At 46.6% G+C, this 21,849-nt stretch overlaps 1 protein-coding gene and 1 long non-coding RNA gene across 2 annotated transcripts in view; one reads left to right on the top strand and one right to left on the bottom strand.

Moving 5' to 3' along the window:
- STARD9 (StAR related lipid transfer domain containing 9) overlaps positions 1–21,849 on the top strand; it is a 120,320-nt gene that overhangs the window by 74,461 nt on the left and 24,010 nt on the right. The window contains 13 exon segments of the mRNA XM_045448007.1: positions 273–370; positions 779–988; positions 1,171–1,268; positions 2,420–2,497; positions 2,934–3,005; positions 5,333–5,512; positions 9,423–9,474; positions 9,793–9,930; positions 10,630–10,712; positions 10,846–10,949; positions 16,374–16,561; positions 17,016–17,496; positions 19,219–21,848. Of these exon segments, the coding sequence (XP_045303963.1) occupies positions 273–370; positions 779–988; positions 1,171–1,268; positions 2,420–2,497; positions 2,934–3,005; positions 5,333–5,512; positions 9,423–9,474; positions 9,793–9,930; positions 10,630–10,712; positions 10,846–10,949; positions 16,374–16,561; positions 17,016–17,496; positions 19,219–21,848 (4,412 nt within the window).
- Positions 3,012–10,625, bottom strand: LOC123581919. Its single transcript, XR_006704086.1, has 4 exons — positions 10,518–10,625; positions 10,150–10,204; positions 4,522–4,639; positions 3,012–3,250 (listed from the first exon to the last, which is right to left on the bottom strand). It is a non-coding gene; the product is annotated as an uncharacterized LOC123581919 (long non-coding RNA).

Below are 21,849 nucleotides of genomic sequence, written 5' to 3'. Positions count from 1 at the left end.
TATCATTACTGTAAATGAGCATTAGTTAGCTGAAAGTGCTCTGGCAGCCAAAATAAAAATGTAATGAATTATTTGATTTCTATTGCCTGAGAAGTGGAAGAATGCCAGTTGGTTACAAGATGGTAATACTTTTTCGGGCACTATATTCTAAAAAGAATTTATCATGTGCGCTTCTTACATAATGTACAACATAATGGATAGTGTCTTTCAGCAGTATTATAAGGACAGTGTCTTCCTGTTTGTTTTTCTTCTTCTTTTCATTGATTATTTAGTGAAAGAGCAGATCCCAGTTACTGTAAGGACCGGATTACTGAAGGAGCCAATATCAACAAGTCTCTTGTGACTCTGGGAATTGTCATCTCCACTTTAGGTATTTTGCTGATAGACTGGATCATCAGAGTGGGAGGGAGACTTTGGAAAATAACTCCTATATTTTCATCTTGTCAAGCTGGGATAGACATTTACAAGGTTCTTTTTTTATAAACTTAGCTTCTGGGTGAATATCGTAAAAATTGATACTTGTCTGTGATTGAGAACACTATGGTCATCCTCCCATCCCTCTCGTTTCAAAAAGAGAGGAGACTGAAATATGTGACTCAGATACTCCATGCCATGAGTCCAAAGTCTAATTCAGGGTTCAAACTTGTAGCATCCTATCATATGCAGAGAGGGATTAGGAAGTGTGATACTTAAATTTGTGTTCTCCAACCATTGTTTTACTGCGTGTGTTTCATGATTCCTTTTTCCCTCCACTTTTATTATTTTTTTGTCTTTAAAGCCCAGAATTCTCAAGCATTCAGCAGCTGCCAGAGCCTCAACAGTGCAGCCAGTGATGGTGGTGACAGTGGGATCCCTAGCTCTCCTTCTGGGACAAGCAGTGGAGGGGGGCCCTCTCGGAGGCAGTCTTATATCCCATACCGGGACTCCGTGTTGACCTGGCTGCTGAAGGACAGCCTTGGCGGCAACTCCAAAACTATCATGGTTGCCAGTGAGTGGGATGCTGGAGCTGGTTCTGTGTTGGGACTGGTACTCTGCCTCAGAGAAGGGGCCATGACCACCTGCTTCATTAAGGGTCTCATAATACAGCATGGACGATAGCAGTAAGGCAAGTGGTTACAGGCTGGGTCGGAAGGGCTTGGCGTCGTTTTTAACTTTCTCCTTCTACCTCAGCTGTGTCTCCTGCACATACTAGCTACAGTGAGACCATGAGCACACTGAGATATGCATCTAATGCCAAACACATCGTCAACAAGCCTCGGGTAAATGAGGTGAGACCTTTATTTGAAGTCCTGGTTTGGTATTGTTTACATTAAGTTCTTTTATTCTCTCACTGATTTCTTTCTCCGTACAGTCACCTCAACTTGCCTGACCTTCTCCAAATAAAGAAAGAGTGAAATTCTTTGTTTCAGAGTCATACCCTTCTCCCATATCTTTACTGACTCCATTTCAGTTGCCTTTTTGAATAGTTTATTTTAGATCCTTCTCTGAGGCCATCCCTGGTGTATCACTGCCACCTTAAGGGAGATCATTTAAAAGTTTCTGTGTTTATTGCTTTTATTTTGAGTTTATGTTGATGTATGCTTCTGTTTTATATCTTTTCTTTTTCTTTTTTTTTTTTTAAGTTTATTTATTTTGAGAGAGACAGAGACAGTGTGAGTGGTGGAGGGGCAGATAGAGAGGGAGACAGAGAATCCCAAGCAGGCTCTGTACTATCATTGTGGAGCCTGACAAGGGGACTGTCCCCATGAAACCACAAGGTTTCATAACCTGAGCTGAAACCAGGAGTTGGACGCTTGACCAACCGAGCCACCCAGGCACCCCTGTTTTCTTTCTTTTCTGTGCAAACTGCAGTGATTTCTCTGTTTCGGGCTAAAAGAGGCTTGTAAGGAATTTAATAGTTTTGAAAGTTGATTAATAATGAAAAATTCCTTATCTTTGCAGTTTCAGTGAAAAGTTTCAGGGCAGGAATCATAAACTGGTGGCTAGACCTTTATAGCCCATTTATGAACTGTTTTAGAAGGCAATGTAATTAAGTTGGTACTAAATTCAGTCACACTATAGGAAGGCCAACATCTACCACCTATTTGTGCTGCTTTTTGGGTTACCTGTCAACCTCCTGCTCAAGGACACTGATTCTCCTACTTTATCAGAATCAACTCCTTGAGGGTTGGTTAAACCACAACTGGGCTCTGGCCCTCAAGAGTTTCTGATTCGGTAGGTGTCGGTGGGGGGCAGTATTTGCATTTCTAACAAGTTTTTAGGTAAAGTTGATAGGGTTCTGGGATCATACTTTGAGAAGACTGCCTCAGAAGTTACTCCAAAGGAGTAAACCACTTTTTCCGAACTAATTCTCTGTTTTATTTTAAAGCTGGTTGAGGCCTGATATCATTCAGTGGTGACCAAGTTTTTTATGTTTCAGGATGCCAATATAAAACTGATCCGAGAACTCAGGGAGGAGATCAGAAGACTAAAAGCCATGCTGTTGAGCTTCGAACTGGTATTCAGGCAATTGGAACTTTTCTGTACACAAAACCTGCTTTTCTTCTGCATGGAAGCTGAGCTCTGCTGCATTTTTTGTTTTCACTTAAGTGACACTTGTAGAACAGAGTCAGGAACAAAGACAGGACTTAGATTACTCTGATTACCTGAGTAGTTTCGGATGGGGTGGGCATCATCAATATATCATCTTTGCTGTCCAAAGGGCAATTGCCTGAATGGCTGTTATTCTGTGTGTAGGAGGATTAAGAGAATGGGCCCCTCCAGAAGAATTTCTTTGAATTTTCCTTCTTTGTACCAAATTGATCCCCAATATTTAAGCTTCTGATTTGTTTCTGATTTTAATGATAAGGTCATTTTTTTTTTTTAATCTGCCCTTCTTTTCCTTCATAAGAGTAAGGGTGAGACCCATGAAGCACATCTTTCTCTTTGTGCAGAGAAACTTCAGTTCATTGAATGAGGAAAAGGATGAGAATCTGAAGGAGCTGGTTCTCCAAAATGAATTGAAGGTGGGTTTGTTGGGTGGACTCATTTATGGTTTATATCACCCTGGTAGTGGGTCTCATCTCCTTCCATTATTCCTCAGTCAAGACTGCTCCCTCCTCAGGACGGAGAGGTTCTCTCTAGTTTAGAGACAGTTGTCTCCATTGAGCCTTGAGTGGGGAGTGTGTTTGCCTTAGGGGATGGTGACTGGCTTTCTTTGTTTTGTTCTCTTAGGGGTTCATGATAACTTCCTTTGCATAGGGACAGTAGCCTAGAAAAAAAAATATTTTCCAGTCAAAAAATCAACTAACTGACATGTATTCGTTGAGTACCAAATAGGTGCTCAGCATGATGCTTCCAGAGATACAAAGAAGTTCCTTCCCTCAAGTGGCTTGCAGTCTAGTTGGAAACACACTTAGAGAATGGTTAAATGAAATGAACTATACGAGTTCTATGAAAAGAGCTTAGGGAAGGAAGAAATCAATATGGCTTGGAATTTTCAGTGCAGGCATCACAATGCTGGAAGCTAGAGAAGTTGAACTAGACCTTGAAAGATCAGTGGATTGTGTTAGATAGGGAGAAAGGGGTACGACATTTTGGGTGAGGGTGGGATAACATAAGAAAAGCCATGGAACCAAAAGAGTGAACTGGTGTGGGAGGCCACGTGGAAGCACAGAGTGTGAGGAAGACTGAGCTGGCGAGAATAGGTGCTCATGGAAGAGAGTAGTGGAGGTAATGTTAGGGCCAGTTTAGGAGGTTTGAATTTGACATACACAGGATTAATCATGGCTTCTTGAACCAGGTTGGGTGACATAATAATGGAGTCTATTGGTGACATTTAATATGACAGTTGTATGTAGGACTAATTGAAGAGAGGTAAGACTGGAAGCAGACCAACCAGGAAAGAGACTGATTTTGTGACCCTGTGAACGTGAGGACAAGACATGTGGGGAGGTTAGGTTACATGGTGATTCCTGGAGACATTTGTGAGGAAGAAATGGCAGGCATTGTTTGGTGACAGGTTCGATTTAGATACCACAACCAAATGTCCCAATTCCTGGTATTCTGTCGCCTCATCCTTATCCATTATAAAGTATCCTGGCTATGTCAATATTTTGTTATCCCGACTAAACTTTAGGACTATATCACGCATCCAGATATCTCTCAAAAATTCTGTGTTTAAATATATGTTCTGATTTTTGGTTCAGAAAATACCACCCCTGTGTATATAAGAGATGAAGTACAGAGTCAAAATCACTCCGTTATACATTCTGGCAGACCTGGACTCGAATCTGCCACTCGCTGGCCTTCTGACCTTAGGCTTTGTAGGGGTAGGTGATGAAAGCCAGCCAGAAGGGGTACTTCCAGTTACCTGAGCCAGGCTGGCTAACCTGTAAGCCACAATGCACTGCTGCTCACCTCTGCTGGGTCCTAATCCAACCCAGCTCTTCGCAGTACCTGGTAGTTTCACTCTTTGCAGACTTCAACTCAATGATTATAATGTTAAAAATGACATTTCTAGGGTACATAAAACACTTGTACCTAAACTTGGCATACTTTGTTTTTTCTCACGTTCTCTGTTTATGAAAAGTACTTAGCTGAATCCAGGTCCTTTTCCTGGGCTTCTTCAGTTCTTCCATCCCCAGGATAACTTTTCTGCCTGGACATTAATTTCCACCAAAAGAAGAAAAAAAAAGCACCTTATACTCAACATTGTTCATTCACGTTCCCCAAATGGCCTTAGCTTAAGGCCTGTAATTTGCCATATTATATATATTTAAACTCTGTTCCTGATATATAGTAAGCCCTTCGTATTTTATTGTTGTTATTACATGTTCTTTTAGACCAGTTTCTTATAGTCTTCTTTCTACCTGAGAAGATTCATCTTGATGCTTTGTGTATCTTTGAGCCTGATACAAGCTTATATTAGGATTTGAGGTTCTACACCTTGAGAAAGAAGTGTTAGGTCATAAAAGGATTCCCAGTATGGATCACATAGAAGAAGGATGGGGAAAGGGGAGTTGTAAACATACATGTATGAATAACATCTCAAATAATAAAACAAAATAACATTTATGGCATTTTTTCGAGTTATAAAAACAATACATGTTTGTTGAAGAAAACTTTAAGAATACCCTTTACTGAGGGAGTTTATAAAAGTAACTCTTGCTTATTGAAGAAATTTTGGAAACAGCTCACATAGGAGGTGCAAGGGCCTATGTGGAGCTTTGAATAGTAACAGTGAAGAAGGTGAGGAGGGAATGCCATGAGGAATCAGAGCAGGATGACTTCTGACCTTATGTCTGCTCCGTGGACCGTTGGGCGTCTAAAACTGCCTCCTGTCTCTCTGCAGATAGACCAGCTGACTAAAGACTGGACCCGGAAGTGGAATGAGTGGAAGGCCCTCCTGGAGCATTACAGAGTGGACATCAACAGGAGGCGGGCTGGAGTGGTCATTGACTCCAGTCTACCACACCTGATGGCCTTGGAGGATGATGTACTCAGCACAGGAGTCGTGCTGTATCACCTCAAGGTGAGCAGGCTGGTGCATTGCCTCCTTCCCTGAGCCACTGGCTCCAGAGTCAAGGAGGGAGAAGCCAAATGCAGTAGCCATGCATCTACGAATTGAGTCAGATGCCACAGAGCTGTGTTCAGGTTTGCCCTCTGGAAAATGGGCTAGCCAGCCAAGGGTGATTGATTTGTTTGCTTTTGTATGATTAGAGCAGAAAATTGGGAATCAGAACAATTATTTGTTTTTCTTTGGCTGCTACTATTGCTCTTATATAACTTACTTTTGTTCTCTGTGATTTAATTTCATCATTTTAAAGTAAGAATGATGCTGCTTGTATTCCTTTTCTGGCTTCCTGAAGCACAGAAGTGCAGGCATGGAGGTAAAATCCTAACCTTGAAAAGCGGTTAGCACTCCTGAGCTCTGCACATACGAGCTGCTCACAGACAGCTTTCAGAGGCTAAAGAGGGACTCAAGATCTGAAACAGTTTCCTTCTCCTATCTCCCCACTCCTCAACCTCCTGCTTCTCATTACTAGGTTTACCAGGGAAAGAAGAGAGGCAAATGAAAGTAGATATAGATGGCTTAAAGAAAGCATGAGGGACGTGGCACCTGGGTGGCTCGGTTGGTTGAGCATGCCACTCTGGATTTCAGCTCGGGTCATGATCTTGCGGTTTGTGGGTTCGAGCTCCACAACGGGCTCTGCACTGACAGCGCAGAACCTGCTTGGGATTCTCTCTATCCCTCTCTCTCTGTCCCTCCCCAGCACGCTCTAAGTAGATTAAAAAAGAAAGAAAGAAAGAAAGAAAGAAAGAAAGAAAGAAAGAAAGAAAGAAAAAAAAAAAAGCGTGAGGAAGACCCCAGAGCGCTGGTGGGCCAGCAGGGTGGGGCAGGGCAGGGCACAACATGCAGCCATCTGGAACAGTGGAACAAACTCCTGCCTTCCAAGAAGGATCTGGATCACCTGGTTCTATGTCACATGGAAGCAGGTCCTCATTTCTCAATGAAGCATTTTGAGATGTAGTGCCCAATGGTAGTCATTCATACCCTGTCCTCATCAAAAGTATTTGTCCTCCTATAAAAGGACATTCCCTGTGGATGACAGAACATACTGTATGTGGCCAAAATCCCTACGCTCACTGAAAATCCAGTCTTCATTCTCCTAATTGTCCCCAGCTGCCGTTTGAAAGGAACAGGGTTTATGAGGGGTATGTAACACTGCTCTCATCCCTGGAGAAATCAGGCTCCTAACACTGCAGTGTATATGGTAGCGAAATGTTAGCAGAGCTCATCCTGTTTAGAAAGTCTGTGTTCTTAGGATAAGCCCTCAGGGAAGTTGTCAGAGACCGAGCCTCTCAGAAAGTTAAAGTAGCTTATTTTCCGACACACAGAGTATAAATTAGCTCTGTGAAAATGCCTCAGGCGGAAGCTGTTACCTAAATAACAGATCTGAATACCAAAGGCTGTCTATCAATCCTTCTATTAGAACCATAGGGAGAGGTTGGAGGTCAGGAAGAGACCAGTGGATTAAAATGGTTAATATTTGAATAGAAATGATCTGATGTATTGAGTGGATGTGGAGTGAGCAGGTGAAGCTAGACGTCATGTGGTAGAGCTAAGTGTGGCAGCAGAGGGTTAAAGGACATGACTCAGATTGAATCAGAGAGGAGAGGTGAGCACAGGCCTCATCTGAATGTTGGGAGCGCTGGTTTTCAGTGTGGGGTCTGTGCACACTGAGGGTGGTGCCCCTTCCTAGATGCATTCCCAGTGAACCTGGGGGGTGAGGTTTTAGTCTCGTTCTAATCCTGGCATTTCTGCATTTTTTCCCTTTTTGTTGGTTTAGATCCTATTTTGGGTAATGGTATAGCAGTAATCACCCAAGAATCTCTGTATTTTTGTTTGCTTTCCTAACTTGGTTATAGACCTGTCACGAATCCCTAGCGTTGCTCTGGAAGCTCTTTTCCCTTGGGTCACCTTGGGAAGTACCTTGGATGGACAGAGGGAAGGGTGGGTGGAGCACAGGTTACTGGTATCCTGGACTTCATCCTCCTGCTGTTCACTCTCCCTGCATAAAGAAACAGAGGGGCAGCAAGCACAGCTATCATCTCAGTCCTTGTTAAATGAGATGCCTTTGTGTTTTTCTTGGTAGTTTCTTCCCTGTAGATGTAGAAGTTGTGATATACTGTGAGGAATGCATTTCATCATCAGGACTGACCCTGAACCCAAGGGGTCCTGACCCCTTTTCCTCGATTTTGTTTGATGGATTTGTGGAGGCCAGCATCCATTTGTTTGTGTGGCTGAGCAGGAAAGGCTGGGCTCCGGCTGTCTGGGGGTGGCGGGAAGCACAGTGAGGCCAGAGTCTCATTCATTGCTTCTAGGAGGCTCCCTTCTCACCAGCTATTTTTGGGGAGCTGCAGGGACATCCCCCTTCTGGCTGCTGACAGTGAAAACAGGTGGGAAACTCTCTGGTCACTTCCAGTTACGAGGGAGGTGGTATGGTGAGGCTGGACAAGCATGGGCTCAGGCCCAGAGAGACCTCAATTCTAGCCATGGCTCTCCTATTTAAATTTTTTTTTCTAATAAATTTTTTTAAAGTTTATTTATTTATTTTGAGAGAGAAACAGACAGTACAAATGGAGGAGGGGCAGAAAGAGAGCGAGACAGAGAATCCCAAGCAGGCTCTGCACAGTCAGCTTGGAGCCTGATGTGGGGCTTGAACTCATGAAACCGTGAGATCATAACGTGAGCCAAAACCAGGAGTCAGACATGCTTAACCAACTGAGCCACCCAGGTGCCTCTTAAAATATTTTTAATTTTTATTTATTTTTGAGAGAGAGAAAGACAGAAAGACAGAGAGCAAGCACAAGTTGGGGGAGGGGGAGAGAAAGAGGGAGACGCAGAACCCGAAGCAGGCTCCAGGCTCTGATCTGTCAGCACAGAGCCTGACGCAGGGCTCAAAAGTCAGACCACAAGATCATGACCTTTAACATTTAACCAACTCAGACGTTTAACCGATTGAATCACCCAGATGCCCCAGCCATGGCTCTCCTATTTAGTGTATAGGCTCCCTGAGCAACTTTCCCCATCAGCTTCAGATTCCTTATATATAAAAGGGGGATAATGAGTATATTTTAGGTTGCTCAAGGATTAAATAAGAGATGTCTGTAAAGCACTCACTGCAATGCCTGGGACATAGTGGATGGTTATTCAATACCTGATAAATATGTATCTAAACTCAGCATCCTTGTTGTCATAGTGCTGCCTTCTACAAACAGAGCTATGTGTTCTTAAAAGAATTGCTATAATCCAAGGGCCAAAAGGCCCTGTTTTCTACTAACCCAGTAATTTGTTTATGCTAACTCCTTTTTCCCCTCCTTACACTCTCTTCTAGTCCTTTTTGATTCTAGACATGCTTTTCTCCCATTTGTGCTTTACCCTTCTTAAAATCTGGTATCTCTCAAACTTCATTTGTGGACCAAGAAGTTAAAAATCTTGTGCTCCATACATCTTCGTAAAATACGTGTCTCTTGGAGACTAAATGGACCAAACTTGGACCACACCAACCTTAGTCCCTAGAGAAAAGCTCTGCCTTTGCGCCCTCTTCCTCGGACTGGAGAATATCTGACCGACAACCATGACTGTTCCCTAACATCAGGCCATGGGACAGAAAGGAGTTTGTCAACACTAGTTGACTTTGCAAAGAGCTGGTGCTGCTTTTTTCTGTATTTTTTGCCCCTGCCTTCTCAGGAGCTTCCTGGGCTGCTGTGGATGGGAAGAGCAGTCAGAACAACCTGGACCAAAGTTGAGAAGTGTGTGGGAAAGGCTGGGGTGGGCATGGGAAGACAGTGATAACACTCCACCAGGTGGGTTCTGCTTTGGGAGCAGGCTGTGTCCCTTTTCATTCTCATTTAAAGGGGTTTGTTTTTCCTTTTAGGAGGGGACAACAAAAATAGGAAGGATTGACTCAGATCAGGAACAGGACATTGGTAAGTGATAGAGCATCTGGGTCTGACACTGTGGTGGATACTCATGCCTGACTGGTCTCTTTAGAGGAACCTGATGATGCTCTGAGAGGGAGGAATCCTTGAGGATCAAGGGGCTATTACTCTTTTGTTGCTACCTTGTGGTGGTTGTTGTGTGTCAGGGACATGATCGGAGGAGATCCACACCATGGGAGAATCCAGATCTGGGTGGCTCTTCCTCTCGTCATAATGTAAGATCTTCTAGATGTGGATTCTGATCTCGCAGAAAGGGTGTTTCCCTGGGTTGTTTCCCCACCCACGTGACCCCCATCTCTTGTGTAGTTCTGCAGGGGCAGTGGATTGAGAGAGACCACTGCACTATCACGAGTGCCTGTGGGGTAGTCATTCTGCGGCCTGCCCAGGGGGCCCGTTGCACAGTCAATGGCCGGGAGGTCACTGCCTCCTGTCGTCTGACCCAAGGTAAGACTGTTTATAGCCCTGTTTATACCGGGATAAGTGATGAACTAGCTTCCTTCTCATGGGCCAAACCCACAGAACTCAGTGAAGCAGGCTTTAAACATGGGATACTCATTCTCTGCACCCAGAGATCTGGAGATCTGAAGATTTCCTAATACCATCCTCTTCCCAAGGCCCCAATTCCAGGTCCCAAGGTGGAGAATGACTCTCTGAAATCTCTACCTGTGTTTGCTAGCTCTGTGTCCTTGGGAAAGTCTCTGGACATCGATTTTCTCATCTGTAAAATGGCGATAAGAGAATTGTTGTGAAGACTGAATGAGTTAATTTGTGTAATGTTCTTAACAGTATTCTTGTCACCTAGTAAATACTCATTATCACTATTACTATTACTACTATTATTAATCTGTTCAAATTCCATCTTTCCTTTGACGCTGAGCTTACATTCCCCCTCTTCCATGAAGCATTCCCTAACTAGTCCACGAGGAACTCATTTTGCTTTCCCTCAGAATAGCAGAACTCCTCCTGTTCATTTTGTTAGTTCAGTATATATGCTGTGGGATATCCAATGAATACATATCTTATTGACTCACCTAAGTTATAGGCTTGTTGGGGGCAGGACTTGGTCTCTCAGAAGGGCACCCTGCACATAATACATACGGAGAACGTGAGCTTTTGGTTCATTCTCCCCTGTCTCTGCCACAGGAGCAGTCATAACGCTGGGGAAAGCACAGAAGTTCCGATTCAACCACCCAGCAGAGGCCGCTGTCCTGCGGCAGAGAAGGCAGGTTAGTGTGCTGTGTTTTCAAGGTGACTGCCAGCTGCCCTGCTCCTTTCAAAGGGACAAGTTTGAGCTTTATCTGGTTCTCTTGGGGTGGGGGTGGTGACAGCAACCTTACCGCGCTCATTCCTTGTTCCCAGGTCGGAGAGGTTGTCGGTGGCAATGGCTCTTTGGAATGGTTGGATTTGGACGGAGATGTCACTGCCTCCCGGTTGGGTCTCTGCCCTTTGCTTTGGAAGGAGAGGTGAGAAACTTGTGCTCATTTTGCCATGGAACCTACTGTTCTTACTTCTTAGTCTATTACAACATGGAGCAGGGAGGAAGTGAGTATAATAGCCAAGCTCTGAATGAGGCCTGGTCTCAACCGACTTGTGCAAGTGATGGAATGTTACTGAACTAGCTGCTTAGCTTCTAGTTGGCAGGGAAGCAGTCTTAGCCCTCATTCATTTCCTGTTTGTTATTACAACTTCCTTCATCACTGAAAGGAGTATATATAATCTGATGTTTCCGGTCGCCAGTTTCTTCTGTCAGCAAGATTTGAACATGACATGTTTGTACATAACTTTGAGACTGCTTCTGAACTTACCTCCCCATGTGCCCCTTTAAATTCTGGCTGGCCTGTGTGTGAGGTCACAAGATGTGTCAACTTTCAGGACTGTGGCTTCCTCTGAGTTTTTAAAGATAGTCTGTGACTGAGAATCCTTTCTTTTCTCAATACCAAAGGGTCCAGAACTACACATAAGAGGGTCAGGAACTCTCAGAACAATATGAAAATATCTTGGAGTTCTGCCCTCTCATACCCACTTCGCCTGCATTGTGATCGTGAAAACATGGAATCAAAGTTTTATATGTGATTGGTGGCCATTACTTTTCTTCTTCACAGTCCTTCTTCATCTATTTCTCCACAGAATCCCCTTCCCAGATCTACATGTCTCGTAGGTTTGATACTGTGAACAGTGGTATCCTTCTGGTCCTGTAAGCCAAAGTAGCCTCTTACTTGGGGATGTTCTGTAGAAAATGTCAGCAGGATACCCACTGCCTGTGAGACCACTGGTGTTGGGAGGCTGCCCAGCACTGAGGCCAGGGTTCCTGGGAGATTATGATGGCTATTTCCCCTGGTTCCTTCCAGGGAATCTAGCTGCTCTTTTCTTAGGCCAGGAACATTTGCTGGCAGCTGATGAAAAGTCTCGGTCTGACACTGGTGGTGAGGGGTGTTGGATGTAGGGGCAGAGTGCTGCGATGCATGAATAGCAGGCAAGTCCTCACATGTGGGCTACTGAGGATGGAAGGACGAGGCACCAGAGTCTCAGGCAGGATGACTCCAGTGTTGCGTGACCGGGGGCTCTGTGGGGTGACAGGGAAGGTGGGAGAGGTGACACAGCTGGAACATATCAAGGCCAAGGTGGAGTAAGGAGCTGCTGGAGCTCTTGTTTCATGAGAGTACAGTCATGAGAGGAGGTCTTGTCTTAGGTAAGATTTCTACTGTGGGAAGACGCATTAGAGATCTGTCTTTCCCAGAGTTCAGAGATTTACAGAGAACAGCTGTGCAACTTAATGAGCTGTGAGGTTGAAGAGTTATCTTGGAGTTGGGTAAAGCTCCTTGACATCCTGGAATTATGAAGTAAAAGCTTTGTGGCCTTAAGCAAGTTACTGAGTCTCTGAGCCTAGTCCCTCACCTCTAAGTAAGGTTACTACCATCTGTCTCTGGGAGGTCCTCATGATAGGGTTTGAAAGAGCAAGTGCACGTGGAGAGCTCTGCCTTCTGCCTGGCACTCCCAGCCCCGCTGCTGAAGGCCCTTGTGCCGAGCTGCCCAGGTACATAATCTCCCTTTTGTTTTCCTGTCCTCCCACCTCATCTCAGCTGACCCATCCACCCTAGAGAACACTGGTCTTCTCCTGCCTTTTTTTTTTTTTTTTTTTTTAACTTTTATTTATTATTGAGAGACAGAGAGACACAGAGCGTGAGCAGGGGAAGGGTAGAGAGAGGGGGAGACACAGAATCTGAAGTAGGCTCCAGGCTCCGAGCTGTCAGCACAGAGCCCGACGCAGGGCCCGAACCCGTGAACCATGAGATCATGACCTGAGCCGAAGTCGGACGCTAACTGACTGAGCCACCCAGCTGCCCCCTTCTCCTGCCTTTTAAAGGTCTTCTCGGGCTCTCTAGCCCCAGGGGCACTGGTGTGACCTTTCAGTAACATCAAGAATGCACCCTTTCATTTGGAGAGGACAGAGAGGGATTGAAGGATCAAGGCTTCTCCCACTTGCTGCCTCCAGTCTTTAGCACCAGCTCCAGGAGTCCGTGGGCTGGGCTGGTCCTACGCAGCTACCGTAGTCAGCATCTGTGTGCCAGCCCCTGGTGGAAGTGGGGTGGTATGGGCCTCAAGCCTGTGATTGGGCAGAGGGACCAGGGAGAGAACCCGTGAGAGAGAACACTGTATGTCGTCAGCTGGGCTCTCAGACTGTGTGTGTGGCTGTGTCTCCGTAAGAGTCTCCTCTGCTCTGGTGGGCTTAGCTCCAGAGCCTCCCCTTGTCCTAGAATTTTCTTCTCTCATTTTTCTCTCTGGGGGAGCACTCACAGGGAGCCTGCAAAGGTGGAGGTGACTCCAGAGCCAGAGGGGATTGGTCAACCTGTCTCTTTTTATCCCTTGCGGCAGTGACTTGGACCAGAGAGGAGTTTGTCTTTGAAAACTGTTTTTTTTTTTTTTTTTTGCATTTTCCTCTTTGGAATTTTGGGGGTTTTAACCTTAAGTGCTTAGAGCCTGGGAGACCTTGTCGCTGCTGCCACTGCCACTGTTGCCTTAGTGAGTACCCGCTGCTGCATTCTGCTGCAGAAGCTGTCAGGCCTCCAAGCAGCTGGGAGAGAGGGCGGGGGAGGGCGTGATGGAGTCCTGGCAGGCAGGTGACCAGGCAGCAGTGGGGAGATGCTGGAGCCACCTAAGATGAAGGGCAGTCATCTGACAGAGACAGAGGTCCTTGGGTGGCAGATAACTGAAGACTTGCCAGTAGTAATAAGCCCGGACATGTAACATAAGGTTGCTTCTCCCACTCCCCCACCCCCAACCTGCTTTCTGGGAACTTGACTGATGTGCTTAGCAGAAGAGCCATTTTTATTCTGATGGCGTGTGGCCATCTCAGGTGAATGTGCTGGGTCTATAGTGATCATCTCAGACAGCTTCCCTGTGCAGGTCTTGTTGGTGCATGAAGGAAGCTGCATTGGGTCAGCAGAAGCTAACTGGCTAGCTGCTGCTTCCCTAGGGGAAGGGTAGAGGGAACCCTCTTCTGTGGAGAAGCAAATTGTGAATCTGAGGGTTGTGAGACAGGCAGAGAAGGAAGCTGAATACTCTCTGGGGATTAAGAATAAAGGTACCTCCCCTGCTCCTTGCGTCTGATGGTCTGGACTTTAGCTGAGTTTGTCCAAGACCCTCTTATGGGCTCATGCTTGTAATTCAGCCATGTCTGTGGTCAGACAAATTTTGGAGCGGTAATCTAGCATGCATACAAACATGTATAATCTGTTTCCCATTAGCACCTTTTCTCTTTGTGTGGTGTAAACTGGTTTTCTGTTCTAACTGCTGTCCTTAGCCTTTTGCCTCACATATGAACAGAGTGCCTTTCCTCTTTCCTGTATATTCCACTGTGTGTATTTGGCCTTTTGCCCATAGTAGTCAGAGCCAGTCTCCCCCAGGACACACGCACTCAAGTATCTGGGCCTGTCCCAGTTCTTGGGCCCATTGTAGATTGAGTCCCCTCCCAGACTCCTTCCCAGGGAGGAGATTGCCATCGTGTCACTTCGTACCCCCCTCCCCCCCACCCCGCCATCCATCCTTCACTCTCCTCTTAAGGCTGCATTAAGAAATCTTAATTTCTTCTAAGACAAAAGGCAGGAAACTAGTAAAGAACTAGATAGTTGGTTTGTGTTTTGTTGTTGTTATTTTTACCAGATAGTATTTTAGGGTTTGTGGGCCATACAGTCTCTGCCGCAGCTGCACAAGCAGCCTAGATATAAACACTCATAAACGAATGAGTGTTCCAATAACACTATTCACAAAGATAGGCAACAGAGCACATTTGGTTCACAGGCTATAATTTATGGACCTCTGCTTTGGTATACCCTCTGTGATTTCATTCTTCTCTACAAAGTAGTAAATTTAAGCTGGGTGAACCCCTCCCCCCCACCCCCCACCCCTGCCCAGAGCACTGCTCCGACTGTCTAATGTCAAGTCAGTAAATGGGCCTTGAGAGTCAGGGCATCCTAGGACTGGAATGAGGGCTAAGGACTGGCTAAGGGAGAGCAGATGCGGGCTCTTTTGTTAGCCTGTGGCAGCTCCCAAGCCCTTCTAGTCACTCCCTACTCCCTAGGGCCACCACCCTAGAATGCCCATGCAGTGGCTCTTTTAGAAATCTGAACGACAGAGGGGTGCCTGGTGGCTCAGCCGGTTGAGTGTCCAACTTTGGCTCACGTCACCATCTCACAGTTAGTGGGTTTGAGTCCCATGTTGGACTTTGTGCCGACAGCACGGTGTCTGCTTCCAAATTCTCTGTCTCCCTGTCTCTCTGCCCCTCCCTGGCTCACACATGCACTCTCCCTCTCAAAAATAAACATTAAGAAGGAAGAAAGGAAGGCAGGCAGGAGGGAGGGAGGAAAAGAGAGACAAAGGGAGGAAGAAAGGAAGGAAGGAATGAATGAACCTGAATGACGGAGATGGGGAGACCCTGCAGAAACAGCATGTGAGGTCCTTGCATAGGAGGCCATGTGTGACCCTGGGAAAAGCCATGCAGGTAGAAGCTGTCAGTCTTCTGAGGAACGCTGTGACTCATCCACGGCCACACAGGTACTTGAAGGCAGAATAAAGCATGACTGCAATCCAGAATTCTTTTTAAACTTTGTATTATGGATAATTCCAAATACACTACTAGTGATCAAGTCATGGCTAATCTTGTTTCGTTTATATCCCCACTCCCTTTCCACTTTCCCCTACTGTCCCCCACACTGGATTTGAACAAATCCCAATTTCACCAGTAAATACTTCAGTGTATATCTCTAAAGTTATGGTACAACCTGAAACTCGTGAGCCCTATTCTTGGGCCCATTCACTGAGAATAGCCCTTGAGTGGAGACCAGCCCTCCTCTGGGTCTCAGTGCATATAAATCTCTTTCCTCTAGATTGACTATCTTCTTCCTACTCCCGTGTCACAGAGTGTTTCTGTTTCAGAAAACAGAGATGCATGATGAACATGTAGGGGAGTTTCTATTCCCACAGTGGTTGTTGGAGCTTCTGCCTCTACTCTGTTTCCAGCACATTTTGAGCAGATACCTTTTATTCTTTTTTAAAGGCCAAAGCTCCTTGATTTAGCTAAAATGTTTTTGTTTTTTAAAGGTGGTTTACTTTCCTGGTTATTTTCCTTAACTAGAATGAACTTGTGTTTGTGGTAGACTCACAGTCTAAGGATATGCTAGTCTGAGGACCATTCTTCCCTCCTTCACTGTGACATCATGAGCTGCCTGTGACAGCGTGCCTGGGACAGTGTGTGTCTCAAGTTGCTAAAAGTTCAAAGCCCTCTCTGCCCTGTTGAATTCATGGCTCTCTCAGAAAAGCTTAGACTACCACTGGTTTGCCCTGAACTGGGCTTGCATTTCCCTTGGGTAACTCCGGCCCCTCTGTGATAGGAAAGTGCTGGAAAAGCAGAGCGACCAGGACCACCAGCCACTGGGGGCTGGAGAGGCGCCCCACAGGGCCCTGATTCAGCACCAGCACTACGTGGGGGATTTGAGGCAGCGGATCCTAGCAGGACAGATTAGAGCCAGACAGGAACTGGAGTTGGACCAGGCACACCTCAGCCGGCCAATTAAAGACAGTAGGTGCCCACTGCTCACTGTGTTTGCTTCACCTTCTCATCTCTTCATTTTCATGCTTCCGCATCCTTCTGTATTCTCTGCTTTGTTGCCTTTATGATTTGATGGAATCTTTGGTATTAGGTGTTCTCTCCCCTCTTTTAGAAACCAGGGGCTCCTATGAGGGGCTGGAAGCAAGAATAAGGAAGCGACCTTCCTTATTGCCCCTCAGAGTGATGGACCTCCTGCTCTCTCTTCACGCGCACATTTATTTGTGCTTTGGTGCCTGTGCCAGCATGTGCTAATGCCTGGGGGCTTCCTTCCCTAGCCCTGTGGTACAGGGGCCTGGCATCCCTCATATCTTGGCCAGGGCTTTCCCTCCATTCAGGTCCAACCACAGCCAGAGTTGTGTGAGTCTATGCCACACGGGCAGGGAGAGAGGTGCTGACCTTCTCTCAGGGTGTCTTTGGTTCCCAGACCAGCAGTGGCTGCTCATAGAAGAGCCCCGGCTGGCTGGCTTGCAGCAGCAGCAACAGCAACAGCAGCAAGACCACATCGCAGAGAAAGAACTTGAAGCTTGTGTGCGACCTGGTGCTTGGCTCCAGACAGATCTTGAGACTCCGCCTCCCCCACTGGTCCGAAGCCAGAAGAGGGAGGTGCGACTGCAGCTTGGGCGCAGGAACGTGCTTCGGGCAGCACAGAGGGACATCCGGCGAAGAAAAGCCTCCTTCCAGCTAGAGAGAATCATCAAGAAGCAGAGGCTGCTGGAGGCCCAGACAGGACTGGAGCAGCCCAAGACATTGTGTGGGCTCCAGGATGACCACACCCAGAGGCCCCCATACCGGCTCCCTGGTGCTGGTGCCATGGTCCGAGGATCTCAACACAGAAGCAGACTGACAGATTGCCGTTCTTTGAGCCTCCAGAGGCTCTGCAGCCAGTATTTTCCCAGGCTACACAGGTACAGCCAGCTGTGGTCACCTGAAATCACTGGCTGAGGTTTACAGCCTTGTTGCCCAGTCAGTGTTCTTCACTTCCCAGTGCCATGGTTTCTCAGTCTGTGAAATGGAAAGATTTGCTTCCTCCTCTTTTTCCCACCACTTTTCCCCTCTTCTTTCTCTGTAGGTGACATCTTCTAAGATTTAGGCTTTTCTCTTCTCCCACCCCGAGTGGCAACTCTTGCTACTTTGGTGATATCTTCCAAGTGAGAATCTCAGCCTCATTTTTCACCTGCTCTTTAGACCCTGGCTGTGCACATACATTCCTTGTGTTTGTCCTGCCACCACCTCCCTCTCCTCTTGCCTCACACCGGACTGTGTTCCCACACGCTTCCTTCTCCTCCCTCCCTCCCTTCCACCTGTCCTGCCACCTCAAGTGAGCTTCCTCACCCTACCTTCCAACTGGTAAGCTAGTGGAACACTAGCTAATTCTTGGGTCCAATTTGGGATCTTCTTTTTTTTTTTCTTTTCCCCTTCACTCCTTATATTCAGTCAAGGTGAGGGTGGAGCAGGGGACTGTGTCTACTTCTCTGTATCCTCCAGGCTTACCTCAGAGCCTTCCCATAGTATGTGTAGACTTCACGCCTTTTGGTTCTGTTGGCTCACCTCTCTGGTCTTCAGAGTACTAGGCAGGCTTTTTTTTTTTTTTTTAAAGACTTTTATTAAAAATTTTCAAACATAGACTAAGTTGAGAGAATAGTGTCCCTCTCACCCACATTCAGGAGTTTCCAACATCTACCATGCTTGCTTTAATCTCTCCTTCCTTTTCCTGATGAAATATTTTTATTTGTTTGTTTTGAGAGAGAGAGAGAGCACGTCCGTGCACAATTTGGGGAGGGGCAGAGAGAGGGAGAAGAGAATCCCAAGCAGGCTCCACACCACTAGCACAGAGCCCAGTGTAGGGCTCAAGCTCACAAAACTGTGAGATCATGACCTGGGCAGAAAACAAGAGTTGATCACCTCACCAAATGAGCCACCTAGTCTCCCCTCTGATGAAGTATTTTTAAAGCAACTCTTAGATACCGTGTCATTTCAATCCTACATCAAGTATACACTTAAAAAAATAAGAACTTTTCTTCGAACCACATTTCATTATTCACTTAACAAAATTAATAATTATTCGATATAATCCAAAACCTAGGCCATATCAAATTTCTCTAATTGCCTCAAAAATATGTATTTACAGTTCAAATTAAGATCCAAATAGGATTTACACACTGCATGTGGTTATGTCTTTTAAGTTCCTTTTTCTTTTATTTCATTTTTATTTCTTCATATCACTGATTTGTTAAAAGTGTATCAGTTCTGTAGGATATGATGCTTTATAGGTTTGCCTGTTTGATTCCTTGTGGTGTCATTTAGATGGTTCCTCTGTTCCTCACGCTGCCTATTAAATGGAAGTTTTCCCTAAAGGCATGATTACATTCAGATTCAGTTCAATTTTTTTATAAGATAAAGAAATTAAGGAACAGAGTGTACCTGGGCCTCTTTGAAGCCAGGGCTATAGTCCACAGTTGCTTTTTGTACCCATAGAGCTTTTCTCTGACTTCAAATGCTAGGGGACAGTGACATTGGCCTAGTTTTTAACCTCTTTTACAGAAAACTAAGTGGGACTTTATATTCCCTTTGTGAGCAGGCAATAGGGACCTTCTACTTTTCTGAGATGGATTTCCTTGTCTCCACAGTATTTTCCTGAGTCGAGATCCCTCCACCATGGTACCTCCTTTGCCTGATCCTACTGACCAAATGTCAGAGACAATTCCATCAGAAGAATATTTGCCCCAGGCTGCTTCTTACCCTCCAAGGACAGGGCATTTCAGCAAGAATGCCCTCTGTTCCTCAGGCAAGGGGCATCTCTGCAAAGCCAGGGGGGCCTTGGCAAGGAAAGGAGCCTCAGCCTCAGGCACCTGTCTCACTGTGAGTTCTGAGTCTGCCAGCATCCAGGAAATGGAGAGCATGGGTAAGCAGCCCTGTTGGATGGTGTCCCAGAGCTTAGCATCTCTTGACCATTCAGCTAACAAGCTAAAGCCAAAGGATGAGCCAGAAGCACTCAGCCCTTCCACCTATACCAGGAGGGGTAGGGGACTAGCAGACTCTGACCACACACGATCAGGGTGGCGTAAAGAAGGGAACGTTGGGACCCACAAGACTGCTAAGGGAGCCAGATGCAGTTCCTCACATCCCTGTGGACCCAGACAGGCATCTGGGCATGGAAAGGCAGCCAAGACTTTCTGGGTAGAATCCAAACCACCTTCTTCAAGCAAGGCATCAAAAAGGCAGCAGAGGGTGCTGGTAGCTAGGGCCAGAGACATCGTCAGAAATTCCTCTTGTTTGCCTCATGGCAGCTCTTTGAGGAGGCAGCACAGTGCAGGAGACCCAGATTCCACATCCTCACTCACCGATTGCAGCCCAAGAGTGGATCTTGTAAGAGAGAAAGATGGTGACTTATCTGATGCGGATAGCAGTTACTCAGTGGATTCTCTCTCCTATGTCTATGCCAAAGCCCAAATGGAGCCACTGAAGCCAGAGGACCTCGAGGGGAAGGAACAGGATCTCCCAGAGTCAGAGAACTCCGAAAGTGATGACAGCCAAATATCTGAGGACTCGCTGGCTGAGAAAGGATATGAAAGCCCACCAGACAGCTCAGGGAGCAGTTATCTCACCAACCACCACGGCCACCCCAGGGCCAGAGCTAAAGTCCCTGTGAGGGGCTTCACCATGTCCTCAGACAGTGAACTATTCACCCAAACTTGCAGGAGCTTTTCCCTGGATAGCCTGATTGATGCCAAGGAGGAACTGGGGGAAGATCAGCAAGAGCCTTTCTTCAGTTCGGCTGATGAGATGCCCGCAGAGACATTTTGGCACCTGCAGACCTCCAGTCTGCCCATAGTGGACCAGGAGGCAATGTGCAGGCTTGGTCCCATCAACCATAGAACAGGAACCAGGCTGGATACCATCCTGCCAATGAGCAGTTCATTTTACCTTGGCCCCCCACCCCAGCCTCACTGTGAACAACCTGAGTCGGAGGTAGAGGTGAGCTCCTCTGAACAGGCAAACACACTCCAAGGCCTGCAGCTTTCAAGAGGGAGCCCTCTGTTGTCCATGGATTCCTGGTTTTCCTGTGACTCTAAGATCAATTCCAGCAGCCCTTCAGGAATAGTGGGTTCCTTATGTCCGAGTCCTGATATCCAGGAATTTCAACCCCAGGGTCAGGAGAGGCCTGGACAATGGCAAAATAGGGAAGAACTCAAGCCATCAAGGGCAGAAACACTCCTGCCTTATAACTCCAAAATACCCCAAGGCGGCACTGAGCTGCCTTGCCATATAAGAGGTGTGTACACAATCCCTGCCTCTGATACATCCAGGCTGTCATTCTGGGGGTCGTACAGCCTTCTTCAGCCACGAGTTGCTGGCATCTTTCGAGCCAGAGGTACCCCTGATACAGCCCAGCAGGGCAACTCGGAAGCATCCAACACCTCTAGCCTATCAAGTGTTTTGGCTGCCTCTGCCGCCTCATTAACTCATGTAGGCAGTGCACCTGAGAGGGACTGGGCTGCCCTTCAGCAGAAGTACCTCCTTGAACTGTCTCATCCTGTTCTGGAGGCTGTGAGAGAGCCCAGGCCAGCTTTCCCCTCCCTCGAAGAAGACTCCACTTCCTTGACCCAAGCTTCTGGCAAAGAAACAGATACTGTCTTGCCAGTTGGTTTTGGGGTATCCAGCAGTCTGCATTTCAGCACCTTTCCTCTCCATTTTTCCAAAATTAGGCATTTGAGAGCAGAGAAAGAACAGGACAGTCTGAGCGCTGAGATAGAAGGTACTTCAGATTTCCTTACAACTAGAGAGAAAGAGGTGAGTCATAGTGGCACTTACTCAGCAGATGTAGAATCATTGACTTCTGGAACTATAAATGCACCAGTCTTTGTAGCCGAGAACAAGGTGGCAAATTCCATGACACAAGCACGTGAAGACAAGCAGAACAGTTTGGAAGAGTCTTCGCAGAGTAATGGGAAGCCTGGACTGATGACTTCCTCTGATGAATGTTTCTTCCTCAAGAGCCCTTGTCACAGTAATGTCACCATAGCCACTAAAGAAAACCATGGGCCCCGGGGCTGGGCTCCTCTCAGAAAGAATAGTGCAGGCCAGGAGGGGCACTTAAGTCACAGCAGCTACCTGCCCCTCCAGGAGGAGAAGGTGAACTATCAGGAGAGCTCCAGGGAAGTGGTTGGAAGGCACACTAGTGTTTCATTTGCGTCAGGTCCAGAGCCATACCCCCACTCTGCTGCCTGGAATCCATTCCCGTCTTCCTTGAAGCCACC

This window comes from Leopardus geoffroyi, chromosome B3 (assembly GCF_018350155.1).
Source record: "Leopardus geoffroyi isolate Oge1 chromosome B3, O.geoffroyi_Oge1_pat1.0, whole genome shotgun sequence".
Taxonomy (NCBI): Eukaryota; Metazoa; Chordata; class Mammalia; order Carnivora; family Felidae; genus Leopardus; species Leopardus geoffroyi.
Note: the sequence above shows the minus strand (reverse complement) of the source record. Positions and strands in the feature narration are given on the sequence as shown.